Source organism: Tursiops truncatus, chromosome 2 (genome assembly GCF_011762595.2).
Source record: "Tursiops truncatus isolate mTurTru1 chromosome 2, mTurTru1.mat.Y, whole genome shotgun sequence".
Taxonomy (NCBI): Eukaryota; Metazoa; Chordata; class Mammalia; order Artiodactyla; family Delphinidae; genus Tursiops; species Tursiops truncatus.
In genome coordinates this window covers 24,796,938-24,817,771 of record NC_047035.1, presented here as the reverse complement: position 1 = coordinate 24,817,771, position 20,834 = coordinate 24,796,938, and the positions used below count along the sequence as shown (strand labels likewise).

Here is a 20,834-nt window from a genome sequence, read left to right as displayed (position 1 = left end):
GGTAGCAGAATACCTGGCACAAGGCAGGCCCTCAGTAAATGTTTTTTCCTTTGTTTCTCTTTGATTCCTTTTCTCTCCCCTCCCCACTCTTTTCTTCTCTACATCAAGCCCCTATCCTATGCCACATTTTCTCAGAGCTATGCTCTCAGTTTGCTGTCACGCTACTCCTCCCGTGGAGCTGGCTGCCAAAGGCTTTAAGTATCATCTAACCCAAGCATAATACCTATAACTTTTAGAGGCACATTGAAGGTTTGAAAACTCATTTTAACCTAAAGGAATGAATCTCGAATGGTGAAATTTCTGTTTTCTGGATTGCTGGCACGGGAGTCAGTTTTGTCTGGGGCCAGTCCCATCTTGGTATCCACCAGTTATGAATTTCTGAACATATTTTTACCCTTTTCTTCATGTGGCCTTTGCCTACCTACCTGTAAAGCCAGTCTGGTTATGAAACAGAGGGCTCCCCAAGACTGCTTTAATCAGAAGTAAGACTAGCTTACAGTTACTGTGCCAGTGCTCGTGTGCCGGTGGGGTTGTGCACAACTTCATTAGTAAGTTAACTGCACTGGGCCTTTCCAGAGATTGTGCTTCTTGATTCGGTCCCTGGATAAATTTGCAAGTGCTAATCTAGTTGTTGCTGGAGAGCATCCAAGTGTAAGGCGGTACTATTTTCGCTAGACTGTTAGGCATTAGATCGGCAGGGTCTTGGACTCTGGTAAGTTCCCCAGGCCTGGAGGGAGGCTGGTCATCCAGCCAGATGCAGGGGGAAGGAATTGTTGGGGAGCATGTGGTAGGGGAGGCCTATGAAGTCAGTTCCTTGAGGGATTTGCACTGTGACTTCCAAGTCCAAATTCAAGAGAGATTTATTGAGTGCCTACTGTGTGCTGGACACCATTGTAGGCATTAGGGATATGTCAGAGAATAAGACCAACAGAAACGTTCCTACCCATTGCGGGTCTTACATTCTAATGATAGGGGCGGGGCCGGGAAGGGCGGAGGGAGTACAGTAGATCAGTGAAAGGTGGATTGGGAGTGTGTATGATGAATGGAACACAATTTTATATGAGGTGGTTAGAGAGACCTTTCTGAGAATGCAGTATTTGAATGAAGAGTACACATAGAGGGGGTGAACATACAGATCAGGAGTTGGGGTGAGAGTGGTCCAGGTAGAAGAAATAATTTGGCAAAGGCTCTGACGTGTTTAGGAGCAGCTAGGAGGCCCGTGTGCCTGAAGCAGAGTAGACAAGAGGGAGAGAAATAGGAGATAGGCCAGGAGGTAGAGGTGGGGACATATCTTCTAGGAATAAGGGGACCCCTTAGGAAGCTCCCAGGTGAGAGGCGAGGGTGTTTGGGCCAGGGTGGCAGCAGTAGAGAGGATGAGAGTAGTCATATTCTGGGTTTACTTGGAAGGTAGAGTCAGTAGGGTTTGCTGTTAAATTAAATGTGGGGAGTTAGAAGGCAGGGGTCAGTGCTGACTCCAAGGCATTCGTCCTGAGCAACAGGAAGCATTACCCTTGACCGAGGTGGGGAGACTGGGCTGTACGAGGAGACAATTTAAAGGGAAAGAGCCAGAGCTTAGTTGAGTCATGTTAAGTCGGAGATCCCCAAATCTGGATTTGACATCCAAGGGAGATGTCGAGGAGGCAGTTGGGTTTGAGGTTGAAGTTCAGGGAAGAGATTGGGCTGGAGATAGAAATCTGAGAGTCATCAACATACAGATGGCAGTTAAAGCCAGGAGACTTTCCGGAATCACTTCCTTTTAGTGAGATTTTCCTGCCTTTGACAGAACTCATATTCCCCCAGGGTGGATTTGGGTGTAGCCTCCTGCCATAGGTGACTTCTACTTTGTCCATATATCTGATGTCTTGTTGGATTCAGGTGTCTTTGAAGCAAAGGGTCTGGTCCCCAAGGCAGATACAAAATGATCCACAGAGATGTTAGGAAGAACAGACTAGAACTTCTTTTTATCTTTGATATTGCCTTAAAATTCTTCTGTGTGTGTGCGTGTGTTTTATAATATGCTTACTTTGTGTTTATGACATATAAAAGAAGTTTACATCTATTGAGAATGTGTATTTATAAACTTCTAACAAGGTGGGAGATTGAAGAAGTTTACAGACCACCACCTGGATGAAGGAGAGAGAGGACATCTGTTAATTCAGGGCCTCTAGGGGGATGGGTAGGAATCAGGAGAGTCCTGTTTCTTTGTCTCTGTTGGAGTGAGAGGGACACCCAGCTTGCCCATTGTAGAAGAGTTCTTTTTTTTTTTTTTTTTTTTGCGGCATGCGGGCCTCTCACCGCTGTGGCCTCTCCCGCCGCGGAGCACAGGCTCTGGACGCGCAGCCCCAGCGGCCATGGTCCACGGGCCCAGCCACTCCGTGGCACGTGGGATCCTCCCAGACCGGGGCACGAACCCACGTCCCCTGCACCGGCAGGCAGACTCCCAACCACTGCACCACCAGGGAAGCCCAAGATTGCAATTTTTTGTTGCAGTGCACGGGCTTCTCTCTAGTTGTGGCGTGCAGGCTCCAGAGCACGTGGGCTCTGTAGTTGCAGCACATGGGCTCTCTAGTTGTCGTGCGGGCTTAGTCCTTATTTGACTTTAAGCTGTGACTGCTTTCCCAGGCCTGAGTTGGAACTGGTGCTTTAGAAGGCAGAAAGGACACTTAAATATATTCACTTATTTAGTAAGTGTTTACTGAGGATCTGCTTTGTTCCAGGCCCTGTTCTAGGCACTTAGATTAAACAGGGGTGAATAAGACCAAGACCCTGCTCTCCTGAAGTTTCTGTTCTAGGAGACTTCTGGGTCAATATTTATGGTCACAGAAGGAGTCTCTTCTATGAAGCTCTAAGACAATTCCAGGGCTTCCAGTTATCATGTGTGTACTTAGCCCTTGTGCAGAGGTAGGTCTTCCACTCCTCAGTTTATGGGTGAGGAGGAAAGGAAGAGCCTGTAGAAGTGACCTGTTTGAGATGGCTCTTCATGATGGAGGTACAACAGGTAGGGTGTGCTTTCAGTTCTTGACTATTCTAAGCACTTAATGTTTGAAGGGTAAATATTCACATATGACCACCACTGAGTTCCCTTTTATCTGCCCTCCTGTGAGACCACTTTCTGGGGAGATGGCCAGGGGACAGCATCTTGTTGGATACAATGCATTGCACAGGGACAATGGCTTTCTGCCAGGGTTATGGCAAGTCATTCAACCCTACGTGCCTCCATCTTGGTGTTTGGGTCAGACGGATGTTTATAGCCCAGGTCCTTCTCCAATTTTCTAGAATTTCTAATTTCCAAGAATTTTCTGAAATTCAGTCTCAGCCCTGACTTTTGTCTGTTTGGTGTCTGTCTCATCTATCTTGAGATGTGAAGTTGTAGCTTGCTATAATTTTCACCTCTGGGGATAGATATCAAATATGCCTTCAGAGCAATGGAACATACTTGAAAGTGGAGAGCAAAGAACCAAATGGAAGAGGGAGATAGTGGGTTCCCTGATGGTACAGAAGGAGATGCATGACCTCCCTGTCCTTGACCTTGAGCTCAGGGATACCGGCCATTTTCACACCCTCTAAGTTCTGCTATCTTGGAGTAAAGCACTGTTCACTCATCCCAGTTATGGATCTTGTTGGGGTGTTAAGTACCAACGATAATTAGTGAAGGAGGCAATGGAGGTTACACGAGAAAAAGAGGGCAATGGAGAGAGAAGGGGCAGAGAGAAGGCAGAGCGGCTTTGGGGATGATGAAGTAATAGTGACCTGGGCTGAGAGACCGCTTCCTTCCTCCATCATTGGGAGGGAGTCAGGCAGTCTTTAATTGACTGGTGGCTGTGTGCCTGTGTACAAGGTCTCCTCTGGAGTTGCAAATGCTGTCCAACCCTGCGTCTTGGTCAAAGCACTGGCTTAAGGTCTAAATAAAATTTATTTCTCTCAAGCATCCGTATTTATTTTACACTCCTGGAGCCCTGCAAAGGCCACAGTGTATAGTATTGATATTATTCTCCTAGGAAGTTGGGGTCTTTATGTTTTAATTTCCTTTGTTTAGAGCATCTAGAGTTGAACAGATGAATAAGCAATGTTTGGGGGCAATGAAGTATGTAGGAAGTTGGGCTCACAGTCAAAATCTAAGACCCTGAGGGTCATTTCTGACCCAATTTAGGCTCTCCTGGAGCTTGAGTACTCAGTGGGGAGGTGGGTGGAATGATGAACACCTGCGGGTAGATGAAGAGTGAGGGTGAATATTGTTTATTCCTCTCCTCCCTTTGGTGATTAGGTTGTTATTGCTAAGAGTGAGCCAGACCTTTCTGCCCTCAAAGAATGAATCATTCCCAGGAGAGTAAATGTCATCCACAGACTTATTTATGATTCCCACTAGCTCTGCCCTTTAAGCTGCTTCTCTGTAACAGTTCCCTTAAAGCTGCACCATCCAATAGAATAGCCACTAGCCACATGTGGCTATTTATATTTCAATTAATTAAAATAAAATAAAGTTAAAATTTCAGTTTCCCCCTCTCACTAGTCACAGTTCAAACGCTTATAGCCACATGTAGCTAGTAGCTAATGTAATGGACAGTGCAGAACTGTAGAACATTTCCATCATCACAGACATTCCTATTTGGTAGAGCTGCCTCAAAGTCCTTGGGGGATTAGAACTCCCTTGGGCCTGTGTTTGCAGGTATGGAAATGGGTACCTTCCTTCTCAGTGAGCCTGGTAGTTGCCACAGATCCAGGGCCACCTGATGGCCAGTCTGGCACAGAGTGGCACAGAACCTGTTGGAGCTCAAAAATGGGTGAAATAAGCTACAGTGGAAGTGCGAGCACTAATCAACTCAGGGATGAATTAGATTTAAAAGAAACAGGAAGAGAATCCAGGCCCAGGAAAATGCAGACTTGAAGGTCTCTTCGTGGTGGTTCTATTTCCCTTATTTTAGAGATGAGGAAGTTGTTTCTGAGAGGTTGAGCGACTTGTGCAAGGCAGTGGAAGTGGTTAGGCTGAAAGTAGGATCTGTAGCTCCTCACCTTGGATTCTTTGCTTTTTGTATTGGACCACATCGCCTCTCAAAGAAAAGAAGAGGTCATAGCCCGATTGGTCATAATGAGTTGCTTTTCTCTTCTGATGAAGACCCCTATCAGAGCAAATGGACTAATTGTCTGGGGGTCTTTGGCCCTACTAAGCCTTGTGACACCCTAGTTGTTGGAGGGGAGAGGGAAATATTATTTTGAATCTCTACCATATACTAGATACTGTGCCAAGTCTTTTTAATATATTGTCACATGAGTAGCAGATATTTTTTCTCATTTTAACAGATGAAGAAACTGAGGCTCAGAGAAAATTTGAATCTTGCCCCAAATCTCAAAGCTAGTAAGCAGATGGGATACAAATTTAGGTCTGTGTTATTCCCAGGCCTGGTCTTTGCACCATTCCACAGTTCTGTAATGAGCAAACCCAGTAGTAACAAGGTGAGACACCTGGGGCCCTGGAGAGGAGGTGCATGTATGGCATTGCCTGTGTCTGAGGATGTGAGTTTGGGAAGGATGTCAGCAGACCCTGGGTCAACCTCTTCTTAGACATAGGATTCTCTCAGCCATGTGTGTGAGGAGAATAAAAAAAGCTTTGGAGTGGGTTGGACAAATGGGGCTGCCAATTTCTTTGGAGTCCAACTGCATGAGTCAAAAAGGGATTGCCTCTTTTACATTGGTGGAAGAGAAGAGTGCCCCACTGACCCCTGCTCTGAGCACATGTGAGCCCTTAAGATAAGTTCCCTGGATGCTGAGATCAGATAACCAAGTTGGCTTCAGATATTAGTGCCAGGGACTTGCTTAATGAGGGTGCTAAGGGGCAGGTTTTGTGGAGCTTCTGAAGAAAGGAAACATAGAAGGAGAGCAGTGAGATAAGTGCCCAAAAAGGGAAGAGAGACTTTAGATTTCTCCTTTTAACCCAGTGTTTTCAGTAACTGAGAAGACAGGTCATATTCTGCTAACAGCTTAAATTCATGGAGGCAGAGAGGGTGAAGGGAAGGGAGAAAAGAATGCTGTTCATGGCTTAGAAAGCAGTTCTCAGCCAGTGGATTGAACTGGTTCCTGGGAGAGAAATACCAGCTCATCAGAAGTTTGGTTTGCAGCTGTGAGCCCAAAGGGGAACTGAGAAAACCAGCCACCAACGTGGCAGACAACAGAATTGCATCCTCCAAGATGGTGAGCCGAGGAAAGAAGGAGCATTTTGTCCCGAGAGGACTCAGCCGGTCTTTCTTAGGCCTTTAGATTTGAAGATGGTTATTTCCTTTGCCAGATACATCCTTAAAGGAAGAGACTATTCAGAGGGAAACCAAGTGTCTAATTCGGGGCAGGGAAAGTGTGTCAGTTATTTACTGCTGCGTAACAAGATTGCGTACAATAGCAATTTGTTATTTCTCATGATTCTATGAGTTGACCCAGTAGTTCTGCCCCAAGTACTCCTACTGGGGTCACTTGTATAATTCATTCATCTGGCAGAAAGGCTGAGCTAGCAGATCAGGAAGGTCTTTCTCACACATCTGGGGCCTGGGTTCTCCTCCACGTGGCTTCTTTTCTTCCAGGGCCTCTCCACATGGCCCTCTCTCCAGCAGGATAGCTTGGGCTTCCTTGTAGAATGGTAGTTGGGTCCCAAGAGACTAAAAGCAGAAATTGTCAGATGTCTTAAGGGCTAGGCTTGTAACTGGCACAGCATCACTTCTGGCACTTCCGTGGATCAAAGCATGTCTCAAGGCCAGCCCAGATTCATGGGGCAGGAAATAGGATATACCTCTTGATGGAAGAAGTGGCATGTGGACATCAGGAAGGGATAAATTACTGGCAGCCATGTTTGTAGGCACAGGAATTGTGAGAGCATGATATAAGAAATCACAATAAGAATTTTATATTTGGTCTTCATTCCCAGTTACTGGCCCTAGAGCTTCCAAAACACTTGACATTTCCTGAATGACAGGAGTATCTTTTGTTATTTATAAGAAGCCCCTTTCAGCATAACTGAGTTTATGCTAATGAGATGACTCTTGATGCGCCCCTAGATGGCTTCAGGGTGGGTACAGTTTGCCAGAGGCACCAACCATGTGATTAGAAAGTTGGAACTTTTAGCCCCACTTTTCAACCTCCAGGAAAAAGAGAGGGGATGAAGATAGAGTTAGTCCTCAATGGTCAATGATTTAACCAATCATGCCTATGTAACGGAACCTTTATAAAACCCCTAAAGGACAGGTTCAGAGAACTCCTGGGTTGGTGACTACAATGAGATGCTGGGAGAGTGAGGCAGCCCTCCCCTCATACCTTGCGCTATGCATCTCTTCCATGTGGCTGTTCCTGACTTGTATCTTTCAGAATAAACCGATAGTAAGTAGAATGTTTTCCTGAGTCCTGTGAGCTGTCCCAGCAAATTATCACGCCCCCAGTTTATAGGTTGCGATATTTAGCACATAAACATACAGGATGTCTAGTTAAATTTGAATTTCAGATAAACAACTCTTTTATTATAAGTATATCCTATGGAATATTTGGTACATACTTACACCAAAGTACTTGTTGCCTTTTAGAGATTCAAATTTAACTGGGCAGTTTATGTTTTATTTCACAATCCTACCTTGTGGTAACAGTGGCTCTCCAAGGGAGAGATTCTCATGGGGGCATGGGTGGAGGCTGCAGGAGTGAATTGGCCTCCAGAATTTGTAGTCCAAGACATGGATATTTGGAAAAATCCTCCTAGGCCAGTGCTTCTCAAACTTTAATGTGCACATGAATCACCTGGGGATTTTGTTCAAATACATATTTTGATTTAGAAGGTTTTGGGTAGGACCTGAGATCCCACCTTTCTAATAAGCTCCCAGGTGATGTGCATGACAGCCCATGGACCACACTTTGAAGAAGCTTGGTCTACAAAGTCCAGAGAGAAAATATTTTTGGCTTTGCAGACCATAGGGTCTCTGTTGCAACTACTCAACTCCAGTGTTGTATCAGAAAAGCAGCCATAGACAGTATGTAAACAAAGGAGCATGGCTGTGTTCCAATAAAATTTTATTTACAAAAATAGACAGTGGACAGGATTTGGCCAAGCAGGCAGTAATTTGCTGCCCCCTGAGCATGATGATTCTGATGTGCCCCCTTCTCTAATGAGAATCCTTTGTGCAAGGAAGGGAAGGCTTGTATCCCTTGTACTAGAAGTCTATCATTTCAGGGGTTCAGAAAGGATTGCCCTAAATCTCTCATCCTCAACTACAAATCTCTCTCCACTCACGATTACTTCAAGTCTTCAGCTAATATTTGGTTCTCCATTGAGATGCAAATTGCCTGAACTAGGAATCCTTTTAAGCTGATAAACAGCCTTTACATCCCAGAATAAATGTATTTAGGATCCTTCTTGAAGGAGAATAGAAGAGGACCCTGGAACAGGAAAGTTGAGGCTATAACTCATTTATACTTTTGTCTAGGGTAGGACAGGTGGACCTTACATTGCTCTCCATCTTTAAAATATGCTTGCCAATGTTGATAATTAAAATATTCATCTTACTAAAGAGTATTCAGGTGTGTGAAAGGGCAGTCCTTGATCAATTGTCCTGTTTGCCTGGGACAGAGAGACTTCCCGGGATGTGGGATTTTCAGTGCTAAAACAAGGACAGTTCCAGGCAAACCAGGATAGAGCGAGGGAGGGAGAAAGTCAGTGAGCTCTCAGATGATCAATTCCCACTATAACGATTTGGTGACAACACATCTCCCCTGAACTCAAAGACGATTAAAAGAGTCTCAAAGGAATATCCATTTTATTTTATTTGAACTTGAAATCGTAGACACTGCAACAAGTTACAAAAACAGAGCCTTGACGTCTATGCAGGTTGGGAACTGCTTCTTTGGGCCACATTTCTCAGCCCTCTACACAATTAGGTGTTCAGTGGGTGCTTGTTGGTGGTGACAGTGGTTTGAATGGTGATAGTAATAACAATAATGAGTATAAATAATGGCTAACATTTATTGGGCGGTTAATGTCAGCTAAACTGTATGTTTCACATTCTTTATCTTATTCAATGCTCTCACAGCAATCCTGTGAGACAGGTTCTCTCATTGTCTCAAGTTTACAGAAAATTAAATTGTGGTTTAGAGAATTGTTTTGACTTGTCCAGAAAGCTAATGGGGTTCAAACCCTCTAGACCCTTAATTATTCATGAGTCCATGGCACCAAAGCCTTCCCTGGTATTTTCTCCAGCTTCTAGGAGCCCTTTCCTGGCCTCCTTCCCTGGTATAGTGGGATGCTTGTCTTTGACAGGATATTTAACTTCACTGAGCCTGTTTCCTTATATGCTTAAAAAAGGGGGACGTGCAGTTAATAACACTTAAATTGTCCATTTCTTTCCCCATTTCCTACCTGCCCCCCCTTTTGCCACAAGCATAGTTGTTTCATTCTGCAGGGCAATTCTCTACCACCAAAGAAGGTTTGGTGTAGTTCAGTGGTTCTCCAAGTGTGGTCAGCGAACCAACAGCGTCACCTGGGAACTGTTAGAAATGCAGATTTCTCGAGCCCCACCCTAGACCTACAAAATCAGAAACTCGGGGGCGGCGTCCCACAGTCTGCTGCACAGTAAGGTTTGAGAACCGTGGGTATAATGGAAAGAACTTGGGGTCTCAAACCAGCAGAACCAAGTTGAATTTTGCTTCTGCTATTTGAGAGATGAACTTTCTGAGCCTTTGTTTCCTCTTCTCTAATATGGGACATCATAATCTCACAGTTCTATCTGGGGTGAAGTCAAATTACAGAATGGTGGAAAAGTGCATTTTAACCATCATCGTTGTCACTATTATCTGCCTGTGGGGTCAGCTTCCTCGTAGCACATGCTCTCCCTGCCTGCTTCGATATAAACCCTGTAGAAACATTTTTTTTTTTTGGCTAAGAAAGGGTACAACAATATTTATGTAGCAGGTCACTATTTTTAGAGTGATTTCAAATGATTTTATTTAATTCTTACACCAGTTTCGTGAGATAGGATCACAAGGAAGCCGAGGCCTAGAGTGTTAATGACTTTCCAAGTTGCCACAGCAAGTTTGGACAAAGCCGAGGCTTAAATTCAGTCTCTTGATTCAAAATCCGGAGGTTCCCACTAGGTCACTGGTTAACACTAGAGGCAAAGGACAGGCAGCCATCAGCATGAAATGTCTTCCAGCCAGCCCTTCTCCTCCTCTGCTGCACACTGCAATCACCTGGGGATATTTTAAAAGAGCCCACACCTATTATTCTCTGGGGTGGGACCCCAGCATCAATACATTGTAAAGTTCCCCAGGAGGTTCAACTCAGGGAAGCTTGAGCATCCAGCTTTAAACTCCCTGGAAATTATATTAGGCAGTGATGACTGACTCTAGCTGCACATTAGGATCATCTGAAGAGCCCTAAAAAAATACCTTTGCCCCGCCCCACCCTAGCTCACAGAGTTGGGATCTCTAGGGTTAGTGGTTCCTATTACATTTTAATTCCTCAGATGATTCCATTGTGTAGCCAGGGTCGAGAACCACAGCATTATGCCACCTCTTTGGCTCCAAGCAGGCTCACTGTCCATCACGGTGGATCCCCCCTCATCTCTCCTTCCAGCCTCAACAGTGGGCAAAGAACCACCCGTTAAAAACGTCAAGGCATGCTGCTAGTTCACTGCGTGTCCAGCTTGTGGTTTTGTGTTCTTTTCATTATTCACAACCAGAAGCAGTTGGTGGGTGAGGACCACACCCAACACTCTTACCCCTGGGCATCTTGGAGTCCGTCAACCTTTGTGAGCCAAATCACCATTTACCACCAGCTACGGCATTTAGGATTCTCTCACGTAGCAACGTTTCTTAAATAGGTGGCCAAAGCCAGAGGAAGAGATGCTGTCTTTATTAAAATTCCTTTGGGCGTGTCCACTGACTGACAGCACGTGCTCATTAATATAACCGAGCAAGCATCCTCCCTTCCTCCTGCACGCGAGACAGATACTGAGAAGTTGGCCTGGCACCAGCCTTCAGGATGGCAGAAGCTGCTGTCCACATGTGGCTGCTTTGACCTGAGGCCTTTTGGGGCACTTGGACAACCAAATCTTTTGAAATAGTGACTGAGTCGGCCTTGCTTCGTTCACTCAATGGTGGTGCAGGGGCGGGGCCCTGTCTGTTATCCTGCCCCCAAGTCCGGCCCCCTTGGCTCTTCATGGGACGCTTGTTACAAATGCAGGTTCCCAGACCCCATCCTGCTCTCAGAATCTCCGGAGGGGCTGGGGGCTGGGAATCTGAATCCTTACCAAGCTCCCCGGGCGTTTCCTCTGCCTTCTGAACCTTGGCATAGTTAAGAAAGCCTGGGGCTGCCCTGGTGGCGCAGTGGTTGAGAGTCCGCCTGCCGATGCAGGGGACACGGGTTCGTGCCCTGGTCCGGGAGGATCCCACATGCCGCGGGGCGGCGGGGCCCGTGAGCCATGGCCGCTAAGCCTGCGCGTCTGGAGCCTGTGCTCCACAACGGGAGGGGCCGCGACAGTGAGAGGCCTACGTACCGCAAAAAAAAAAAAAAAAAAAAAAAGCCTGGATCCATCCGTTTTTAGGAATAAACAAATGAGACCCTTGGACTGAAGAGCCCTGGGTTGGGACGCAATGGCTCAGGAAGGGCAAGAGAAAAGGGGATCGTGGCAGTGTTTACGCAACGTGACACGGAAGGCGTGTGCGTGCGTGTTCGTGCACGTGCACGTTCGTGCGCGCGTCTGCGTGTGCGCGTGTGCAGACCTACGCATGCCTGTAGCCCAGCCTTGGGGGTGGCTGTTGTCTTTGCTGCTTCCGCGTTCATAGCGAAATGCTTTCATCGTTCCTCACTTTATTACGTTTTGCCAAGAAGTTCAGCTTTTACTAAGAGCACCCGGGTTTATGGCAGCAATGTTTCTCACAGTGTTAGAGATAAAATATCAAGCTAATAACAGACTGCCTGCTAATGTGAATCGCACGAGGAAGGCAATCTCCTTCGGAAAGAAGTCCTACCAGAGAATGCAAAGTCTTAAGATTTTGCGAAAGCAGTTGGTGGGATTGGATACACTTTGTGCTTGCTAAGAAGATGAAATAAATGATTTGTGGTAAGTGGTAGCAGCTGCAGAAAAGAGCGTTTTCCTACACCTGCCATTTCCTAAGGGACTAGGGGCTCCCAGGGGCTCAGGCAAGGGGCCAGAAACTTAACTGTGGGGTTTAAGGAGAGACTTCTCTTCTCTGCCCCTCCCCCTCGTTTTAGTGCCACTTCTCAGCCTCAGTGAATGCAGGAAACCAGTTGGTTTCTCCCACGTGTTCTAAAAAGGAGCCCATTAAGGGATAATGGGGGACCTGGGAGGTCTGTTGGCAATGATTTCTGAGATTTCCCTCCCCTCTTAGTCACATTCAGGCACCTGCTGGGCAAACCTACTGCTGCCACTTGTTGCTGGGAATTTTAACAAGTAGGGGCGGGTGCTGGGACTTGAAAATACCACGGGTTGAAAGGATGCTGCTTTTCTGTGCATCAGATCCCTGGAGACAGGCCTTGATCATCGTACTTATTCTGTAACTCTGCAGGGCCAGGGGTGGGTTTTGTCACACAGGAACTTCTGAGAAGGTGCGCATGTTATCATATGGAAAGGCTGTTAAAGGCTGTGACTCTGTCCTCCGGACCATCTAGGGAGCTTAAGAGGTGATGCTCAGGAGAGGAGAGGCCATTGGTGCCCGCTCAGTAATGAGGCTCTGAAACTGCTGACGCACACCGAGATCTGAAGCAGGAGCAGTAGGGGAAAGGAGCATCGTCTGATGCATTGTTGCCCAGTGCCCAGAAGGCATCAGGGCCACTGGTTGGTGTCCGGCTGCAGCCTTGACCTCTGCTTTTGCCATCTTGGGGTCACCAGAATCAAATACCCATCTGCCCAACACCAAACAACTGGGCCAATTCTAGGACGAATTCAGTATCCTTTTTATCTCCTCCTAGAAGATCGGTCCCACCTTCATAACCTCCCTCCCCACCTGGTCCCCTGGTCCTAGGCCTACCTCAATACCTCACACAGTAACTTGCTTTCCATTGGGGGAAAAAATGGAAGGAACTGTCAGACTTTGTGTGAGTCAAAGTCAGCCTGAGAAATAATCTTATTCTCTGAAACAGTCGCAGCGGTCCTGTGGAATAGAGAGGGCAGGTATCACGGCCTCCACTTTCTAGGTGAGGAAACAGGCTCAGAGAGGGTACTTGGGTTACCTATGTTCACAAAGAATTCACAGTACAGCTAGGATGAGAAGAAGTCTTCTGACTCTCGAACTTTGGTTCATCCAACACCCCCCTTAGCCAGGAGAATCTTGCACTGTTACTACACCGTCTGCACAAGCTCAGGTAACTCTGCCCAAACCACCTAACCCAGCAAACCTCCATGCCGCAAGACACGTGGTTGGGGCATGGATAGCCCTGAGACTAAACGTCTGCCAGCAAGTGGGCAGGGGCCGGTGGGATCCTCCATTTAGGACATCAGTGGGAGGGGGTAGGAGAGGGTGGCAAGCAGGCAGGGGCTTGTCCGCTAGATGTGAGAAGAGAAGCAGTCCCATTTTTGTGTGCAGGGCAGGAAGGAGGACTTTGCTGACAGCTGGGGTGATGCATGGTGAGGGAGAGTGCATGGTGTGTGAGCAGTAATGTGATAGAGGGTGCACATTACGGGCAATTACAATTTGAATAAATTATCAATGGAAAGAAATAGAGGAGTAGAAAGCTGTTTTATTAACCCCCTGAAGTTACGTTCACAGCATTTTGAAAAAGTTTATCAATTGCTGTGAATTACTAGCTCAGTGACAAAGGCGGATGCCGAGAGAATGCCTGATTGCAGCTTCTGCAGCAGGCGGTGTTTTATGGGATGATTTAAAACAACAGTCTTATGTATTTTAAAACATCAAAGGAAGAAGAAAAAGAAAGCTCAGGGAGCCTAGTGGATTCACCTGCCCGTGAGCAAACTTTGCTATAAATCCTACCTGTGATTTTTCAGTTTTATCTGTTTTCCTTCTTTTGATATTGTACATTTCTCTGGGCTCACTGCCTGGGGCTAAGATGTGTCCTGTGTGTTATGCCAAGGAGTGTTTTACCAGCTCGCTGCGTGGATGAGAATAGAGCTCCAGCTAGAGATAAGACGGTGTATAACTACTTTCTAAGCTGTTGTCGTGCTGAAGTCTGCACACTTCCCCCCTCCACTCCCCTACTGCCGATATTTCTATTTCCAGATAACCAAAGGTGAGTGTGAGCCACTCATTTCTTCTTTAGGACTCCTGAAGAGCTCTGGTGATCTTGGCGTGTGGTGACTCTGTTCATGTGTTTTCTCTACCACCAAACTGGAACTGCTGAGGCCTCGGTCCTTGGGGCATGGGAGACAGCATTCAGCTTGGAATCAGCATTCAGCTTGGAATCAGGAGCCCTGGGTTGTATTTGAGACCTGCCTTGGGCTGGCTATGGACTTAAGTCTATCAGAAGCCTGTGATTTCCTCACTGGTAAACCAGGTAAAAATGTCTGACCTCCCTGGCTCATAAGCTTGGGTGGTAGGATGTGAGAGAAGGGAGGTATCAAAGAGGGTGGAGTAGTTGTAGAGGGTGTTTGTGGAGGGGCAAAAGGGTGCTGGGATGATGGGTGCGTTTCGGATGTTACTTATCTCATAATTCTATGGGACACGTGTTATTCCCATTTTAGGGATGAGGAAACAAGTTCTGAGAGGCTGAGTAAATCACTCTAGGGAAAACACATTGGAGGTGATTGGAACCTAGATGTGTTTGGCTCCAAGGTTCATGTTTCCCCCCACACCAGGTCCTCTGTGTTTATGCTGATACAGAACTAATCATCGGCATCACCTGGGGCCAACATCAGCACCAACAGGAAACAGGTTAGAAATACTGCTTCTTGGCATGTCCCGCATCTATGCATTCAGAGGCTGCCGTTTAACAAGATCCCCAGGTGATTCCTGTGCACGTTAAAAGTTGAGAAGCAGGAGGCTAGTAGATGAGAAGTGAGGTCAAAGCAAAGCACCAGAAGGGGCTGTGTGCCCGGATTATGGTGAGGGAAGTATTTCTGACCAGGCTAGAAGGGAAAAGAGTAAATACCGGCCTAGTTCTGAGGATTTGCACGATCTGTGTGCTTGGGTAAAGGAGCCTCCCCACCTTGCATCCCATTGTGGTTAGGAGAGTCCAGGTAATGGGATAAAACAGGTTCTGGGTGAGGAGTGAAGGGGTACACACTTACTCTCTGCTCATTTGGACAGTTGTGGATGAAACATGGGACTGGAGGCACAAAACCGTTGTTTGAATTAGAATCCTCCATGGGTAGGCCAGGCTGACACTGGACAATCCCGTATCTGTTTCCTCTTTTGTCAAATGTGGTGGTAGCACCTCCTTCACTGGGTTGTGGTGAGGATTAATCAAGATGTGGAAGTGCCCAGCATAGCGTCTGGCTCAACACATGTGCCATGAGGCCCACTGCCCATCTCACTAGATGTGGCCTGGAAGTTTGCTCAGGGAACATGGAGGAAACTTAAGTCTTTTCCTCAATCTTTACCCTTCCTGGGTGCTTCTTGCCGATGGGGAAGGTGTTCGCTTGGAGTGGGGGCTGGGTGTCGGCCTGTAGGACAAGTGCTTCTCAAAGTGTGGTCCCTAGACCCACAGCGTCTGCATCACCTGGGAGCCTGTTGAAAATGCAGAATCTCAGGCCCCTTCCCTTGACCTGCTGAATCAGAAACTCTGGGATGGGATCCACCATTCCATTTTTCACAAGTTCTCTGGGTGACTTGAGAGCCACCACTTCAGCGGCTTGGAGATCACACACCTGGGAAGCGCCCTGTGGTGGTGGTGGGATGTTTGCGTGTACTTGACTCTGGAGCATGTCCTTTGAGGCAGACCCCAAGAGCTCCGGTGGGTACTGAGGCCATGTTACAATTAAATGATCACTCAGAGGAAGTCACAGGCAGCCAATTCATTAACCAGGAGCAACTTCTTGCAAATTAAAAAATGTTAATGATCAGTTTTGAAGCATTGAGAGTATATCAGGGACCACATGCCTGGAATGAACATTTACCATATGGTGCCTTTGGAAGCTAATATTGATTCTCATTATTTTAAATGATTACAAACATTGCAGGTGTTTTGTAATAATCTCCATTGTCTAATTAGAACATGCGTGAAACGAGCTCATTCCGCTGGCTAACGAATATTGATTTGAACTGCAGAGCCCTGGTGCAGGGGAAGAACTGGGGCTGCCAAGTTGCCAGCTAGTGCCAGCCCCCTTTCTCTGTAAATTATTAATCCTGGGGATACAGGGCATTTTGACAGGCAGGCATCCACGGGGGCTCCGACCTGATTTGGGCCTGCTCCAGCCTTCAGGGTCTACTCCCGTCAGGCAGTAAGCTGGGACATTTGGAATGAGCATGAGTACTTTTGTGGCCTTTTCTTCTTTTCTCATTCCCCATTTCTCTTCTTTCTTGTTTCCTACCTCTTGTTGATTTTAGAGCAACTCTATGTCTAAATGCTTTAGACATCTGCTGGAAATGGGTCTTACTTTAGATTTGAGTTACCCACGTCTAGTTAGAGGCTTTATGTCTTAATAGTATCTCTCCAGCAAGACTGGAAGCTCCTTGAAGACAGGCTTATGTCCCATCCTTAGTTTATGTTCTCCTTCAAGGCCTACCAAGTGCATTATAAATACCCCACAGAGGAGGGTATTGTTATTAGTGTTATTCCTAGTCATTGTAGAATGAATAAGACCACTTTTAGGATGATGCCTTGTGCTCCTTGGGTGTTTTCTGTATGCTTGCATATTTTAATTTATTAATCTGACACAATTTACTGAGCACTCATTGAGGCACAAGGGAAGGAGCTTTGTGAGACGTGGTTCCTGCAGACTGGAAGCTTGCAGTCTCCCTGGGGAGAGGGTGATTAGAATGTGATGTGCTAACTGCAGAAATGGTTTGAACAGGGCTCTCTGGGAGGCTGGGGAAAGAGCCCCGAATGCAGGCAAGAGGTGATGCCAGAGCCCAGTGTTGAAGAGCAAACTAAGTGGAGAGAGAGATGAGTGAGAGGAGAGTGCTCTACAAAGGCTCATAGGAGCTGGGGCTCTGGGACAGCAGTGTGGCCAGAGCACGGGGTGTGCTTGTGGGCGAGGGCAGGGACTGTGGCTTTTGGGGCCAGGGAAGGAAGCAGAGCCTGGGTTATGGAGGCCTTTGTACACCGTGCAAAGAAGCTAGGATTTTATTTGAAGGCTAAGGGTCTGTATTAAGAGAGTTAGATTTGAATTTCCTTTTACAGTTTTTAAAGATTTATATTTCAGAAAAATCACCCTGGTGACACTGTAGAGGTGGAAACTGGAGGCAGGGAGACCAGTAACAGCCTGTCCGAGAAGAGAGTCTGAGCCAGGCAGAGATGGAGGAGATAGAATGTAGACATATTTAGGGTGTGAGGGTTTACATTCAATATGAGAACATTATTTGCTTTGCTTTCCTTGGTTATAAATACAATATTTACATTTTGTCACCTTTGCTTCAGATCTGTTTTTTGTTATAAAAATTTAAAAACTACAGGTGAAGTTTCTCTGCTTAGTTCCACCCATTGTTAAGAATCTGGTATGTGTCCTTACAGTTCAAACTTTTCTATGTTAATCTCATACTTAAGTATTCATAAACATTATGTAGTATTTATGGAAATGGTTACCATTGTTTCCTGCGAATTGTGTGTGTGTGTGTGTGTGTGTGTGTGTGCGTTGACACGTTTAGCTCTAGCTTATCCATTTTGTCTACTGAACAGTACTTTATCATATGAGTAGGTATCCATTCTCGTGTTGGTGTACATTTAGAATGTTTACGGTTATTAGCTTTTACAAACATTTCAGCCAACGTGAACATTTTGCACACTTCTCCTGTGCATATGTACGCGGGTCTTTCTAGGATATATACCAGAAATGGGATTGCTGGTCTTAAGTAAGACACATTTTCCAATTTAGCACATTCTGCCAAAGACTCTCAGATTTGATTGTATCAGTTTAAACTCCCGCCAACAGTGGACAGTCTCTTTCTCCATGTCCTCTGCAGCACTTGTTATTATGGGCCTTATAAAGGTTGCCACTCTTATGTGAATGATTTTTCTTTGCATTTCTTTAATTATCAGAGATATTCAGCAACTTTTCATGTGTATTAGCCTTAAAGTTTCCTTTTCTGTGGGTTACTTGTTTATACCATTTGCTCATTTTGGTGTCGGGGGCGGGAGGCTTGCAACTCTTTTCCTTCCTGTTTTGTTGAGATATAATTGACATAAGCACTGTGTACGTTTATGGTTCAACGTAATAATTTGACTTACGTACATCATGAAATGATGACCACAGTAAGTTTAGTGAACATCCATCATCTCATATAGTTACAAAATTAAAGAAACAGAAAAAAATTTTCCTTATAAGTTTTTTTTTTTTTTTTTTTTTTTCCGGTACGCGGGCCTCTCACTGCTGTGGCCTCTCCTGTTGTGGAGCACAGGCTCCGGACGCGCAGGCTCAGCGGCCATGGCTCACGTGCCCAGCTGCCCCGCGGCATGTGGGATCTTCCCAGACCGGGGCACGAACCAATGTCCCCTGCATCGGCAGGCGGACTCTCAACCGCTGCGCCACCAGGGATGCCCCTTATGATAACTTTTAAGCTGTACTCTCTTAACAACTTTCATATCTAACCGTGCAGCAGTGTTAATGATACTTATCATGTTGTACATTACATCCCAGCACTTCTTTATCTTATAACTAGAAGTTTGTGCCTTTGACTGCCTTCATCCAATTGTTTAATTGATTTGTTAGAGTTCTTTATATATTCTATCAGTCCTCTCTCTGTATATACATACATGCACATACGTATATAAAATATAAAATTTGTATGTGGGTATATATGTATAAATAATATCTTCTCTCATTTTATCTCATTTTCAAACTTTATGATATCTTTTTCTAAAAGGAGGTTTCCAAAAAATTGATGCTGCAAAGGTATTAATTTGGCCCTCCGTGAGATGTTATTTATGGCTTGTCCAAAAAATCTTTTACTATTTTAATGTCACAAAGCTAGTAGGCATGACCCTGTATATCCTTCTAATAGTCTTAAAGTTTTGCTTCTGACCATTAGGTCTCTCATGCAACAGTATATTTTCACATGTGGTAAGGGACATAGGGAATAGAATTCTATTTATTTACTTTCTTCCTTTAAAAGTCAATTACCCCACAACATTTATTGAACAGTCCATCCTTTACCCATGTAATTATAGTGCTCCCTTCATTGTATACCCAGATCCTCCATGGGTCCTCGTTTGAGGGCTTTCTTTTTCTGTGCATCAGTCTATGTGTTTAACCCTGAGCAGACACCGCAGTGTTTTAAAAAGCTCCACCCACACCGCTATCCAGCACCATCAGTTACCTTCTTCTGGTGATTGTTGAGAGCTCTGGTGAAGTCCAAGACTACCATGACCATTGTTGGGGAAACCTGGTTTCCTTACTGGGCTCCTTGGGGACATTTACCATCTGCACCTTCAGCAGGCATTGTGTGAAAATCAGAGCACAAAAAGCAAATTCTGGCTTTTTCACCAACTCAGATATGGTCTTGAGATAAGAGAGGTTTGCACTTGGCTGAGGGAGTGAGTGAGGATATAATCAGAAAAAGAGAAAGTCTCAGAGATTGCAGGCCTCTGTGACACCTCAGCCCTAAATGCAAGCAGAGAGCACACAGCTGGCTGCTGGGCCCGTGCTTGGAGAGCTTGCTGCCATCAGGAAGGCTCTGGGAAGCTACAGAAGTCAGACATCACCTTTCTCTACCTCAGGGAGAGAAGACATTGTGGCCTCCTCAACCCTGTATGTGACTCTTCTCACCCGTCTTGGTTTGCACTGACCAAAACTTCCCAGAGTGGCCACTCCTTTTTCCTTCCACCTGCAGAAGGGTGGAAGTCTTGCCTTTCCTCCTGGCAGCTCTCCTCTCTCAACATGGCGAGCCAGCTGCTCCGTCCGTTGGAAGGAGGCTGTGATCTGCCTGGGAGTTTCTGACTTGCTCATGACTGGGGAGGACAGATCCCACTCTCTGTCAAAAGTGTGCTAGAGTCTTAGGTCTCGAAGGACCTGCCAGGTGATCTTGTCCTTCGTGTGTTTTTGTGTTTATACAGGAGGAAACTGAGATGGGGAGAGGTTCAGTAGCTCATCTAACCTGCAGTGCTGGGGAAAGGGAGAGGGGGGAGCCTGAGAATTCAGGTCTCCCACTCAAGTTTGCTTTTCACTCGGCGGTTCTCCTGACTGGAGAAAAAAAGATTCTAATAGAAAAAAATCTGCAAAACTCTTCTTATGTGTGCCTTTGTGGCCTTGAGAGTGTGGAGGCCTCCATGCTCTGGGACTAAGAGAGAGACTACATTTGCAGAGGCGTTGGTTCCCGACAATAGGCAATTTCTGTATCCTCAGAGATGGGCCCCGGGGAGGTAGAGACTGAAATTCAGAGGGGGATAAAATAAACCTGCAACAATCCGGAAGTTCTGTTTTCTCATACAAAAAAGCATTTGGAGTGTCCTGGGAGAGTTTATGGAGGTAAACGTCACTTCACTCTAAAGTTATATTTCTTTAAAAGGTCATTTGTAAATCAGACCTTAAAAAATAGTCTGTTTAGTCCCAGTGATCTGCACTTCTATTTGAAAAGTCTTCTAGCTTCGTTTCTTTTTTTTTTTTTTTTTCTGTGGCACGCGGGCCTCTCACTGTTGTGGCCTCTCCCGTTGCAGAGCACAGGCTCCGGACGCACAGGCTCAGCGGCCATGGCTCACGGGCCCAGCCGCTCCGCGGCATGTGGGATCCTCCCGGACCGGGGCACAA

At 46.0% G+C, this 20,834-nt stretch overlaps 1 protein-coding gene across 23 annotated transcripts in view; it reads left to right on the top strand.

Annotated features, from left to right (window-relative positions):
• Nucleotides 1–20,834, top strand: part of NRXN3 (neurexin 3) — a 1,624,030-nt gene that overhangs the window by 87,587 nt on the left and 1,515,609 nt on the right. For 5 of the 23 annotated variants that reach the window (XM_033850765.2, XM_033850767.2, XM_033850766.2 and 2 more), the window contains exon 3: nt 13,927–13,941. The exons of 17 other annotated variants lie outside the window; for them this stretch is intronic. In XM_033850765.2, coding sequence (XP_033706656.1) covers nt 13,927–13,941 — 15 coding nt within the window. Of the gene's footprint in view, nt 1–12,675; nt 12,690–13,926; nt 13,942–20,834 lie in introns of all 23 variants that reach the window. One more of the 23 variants, XM_019919960.3, reaches the window with a different exon arrangement.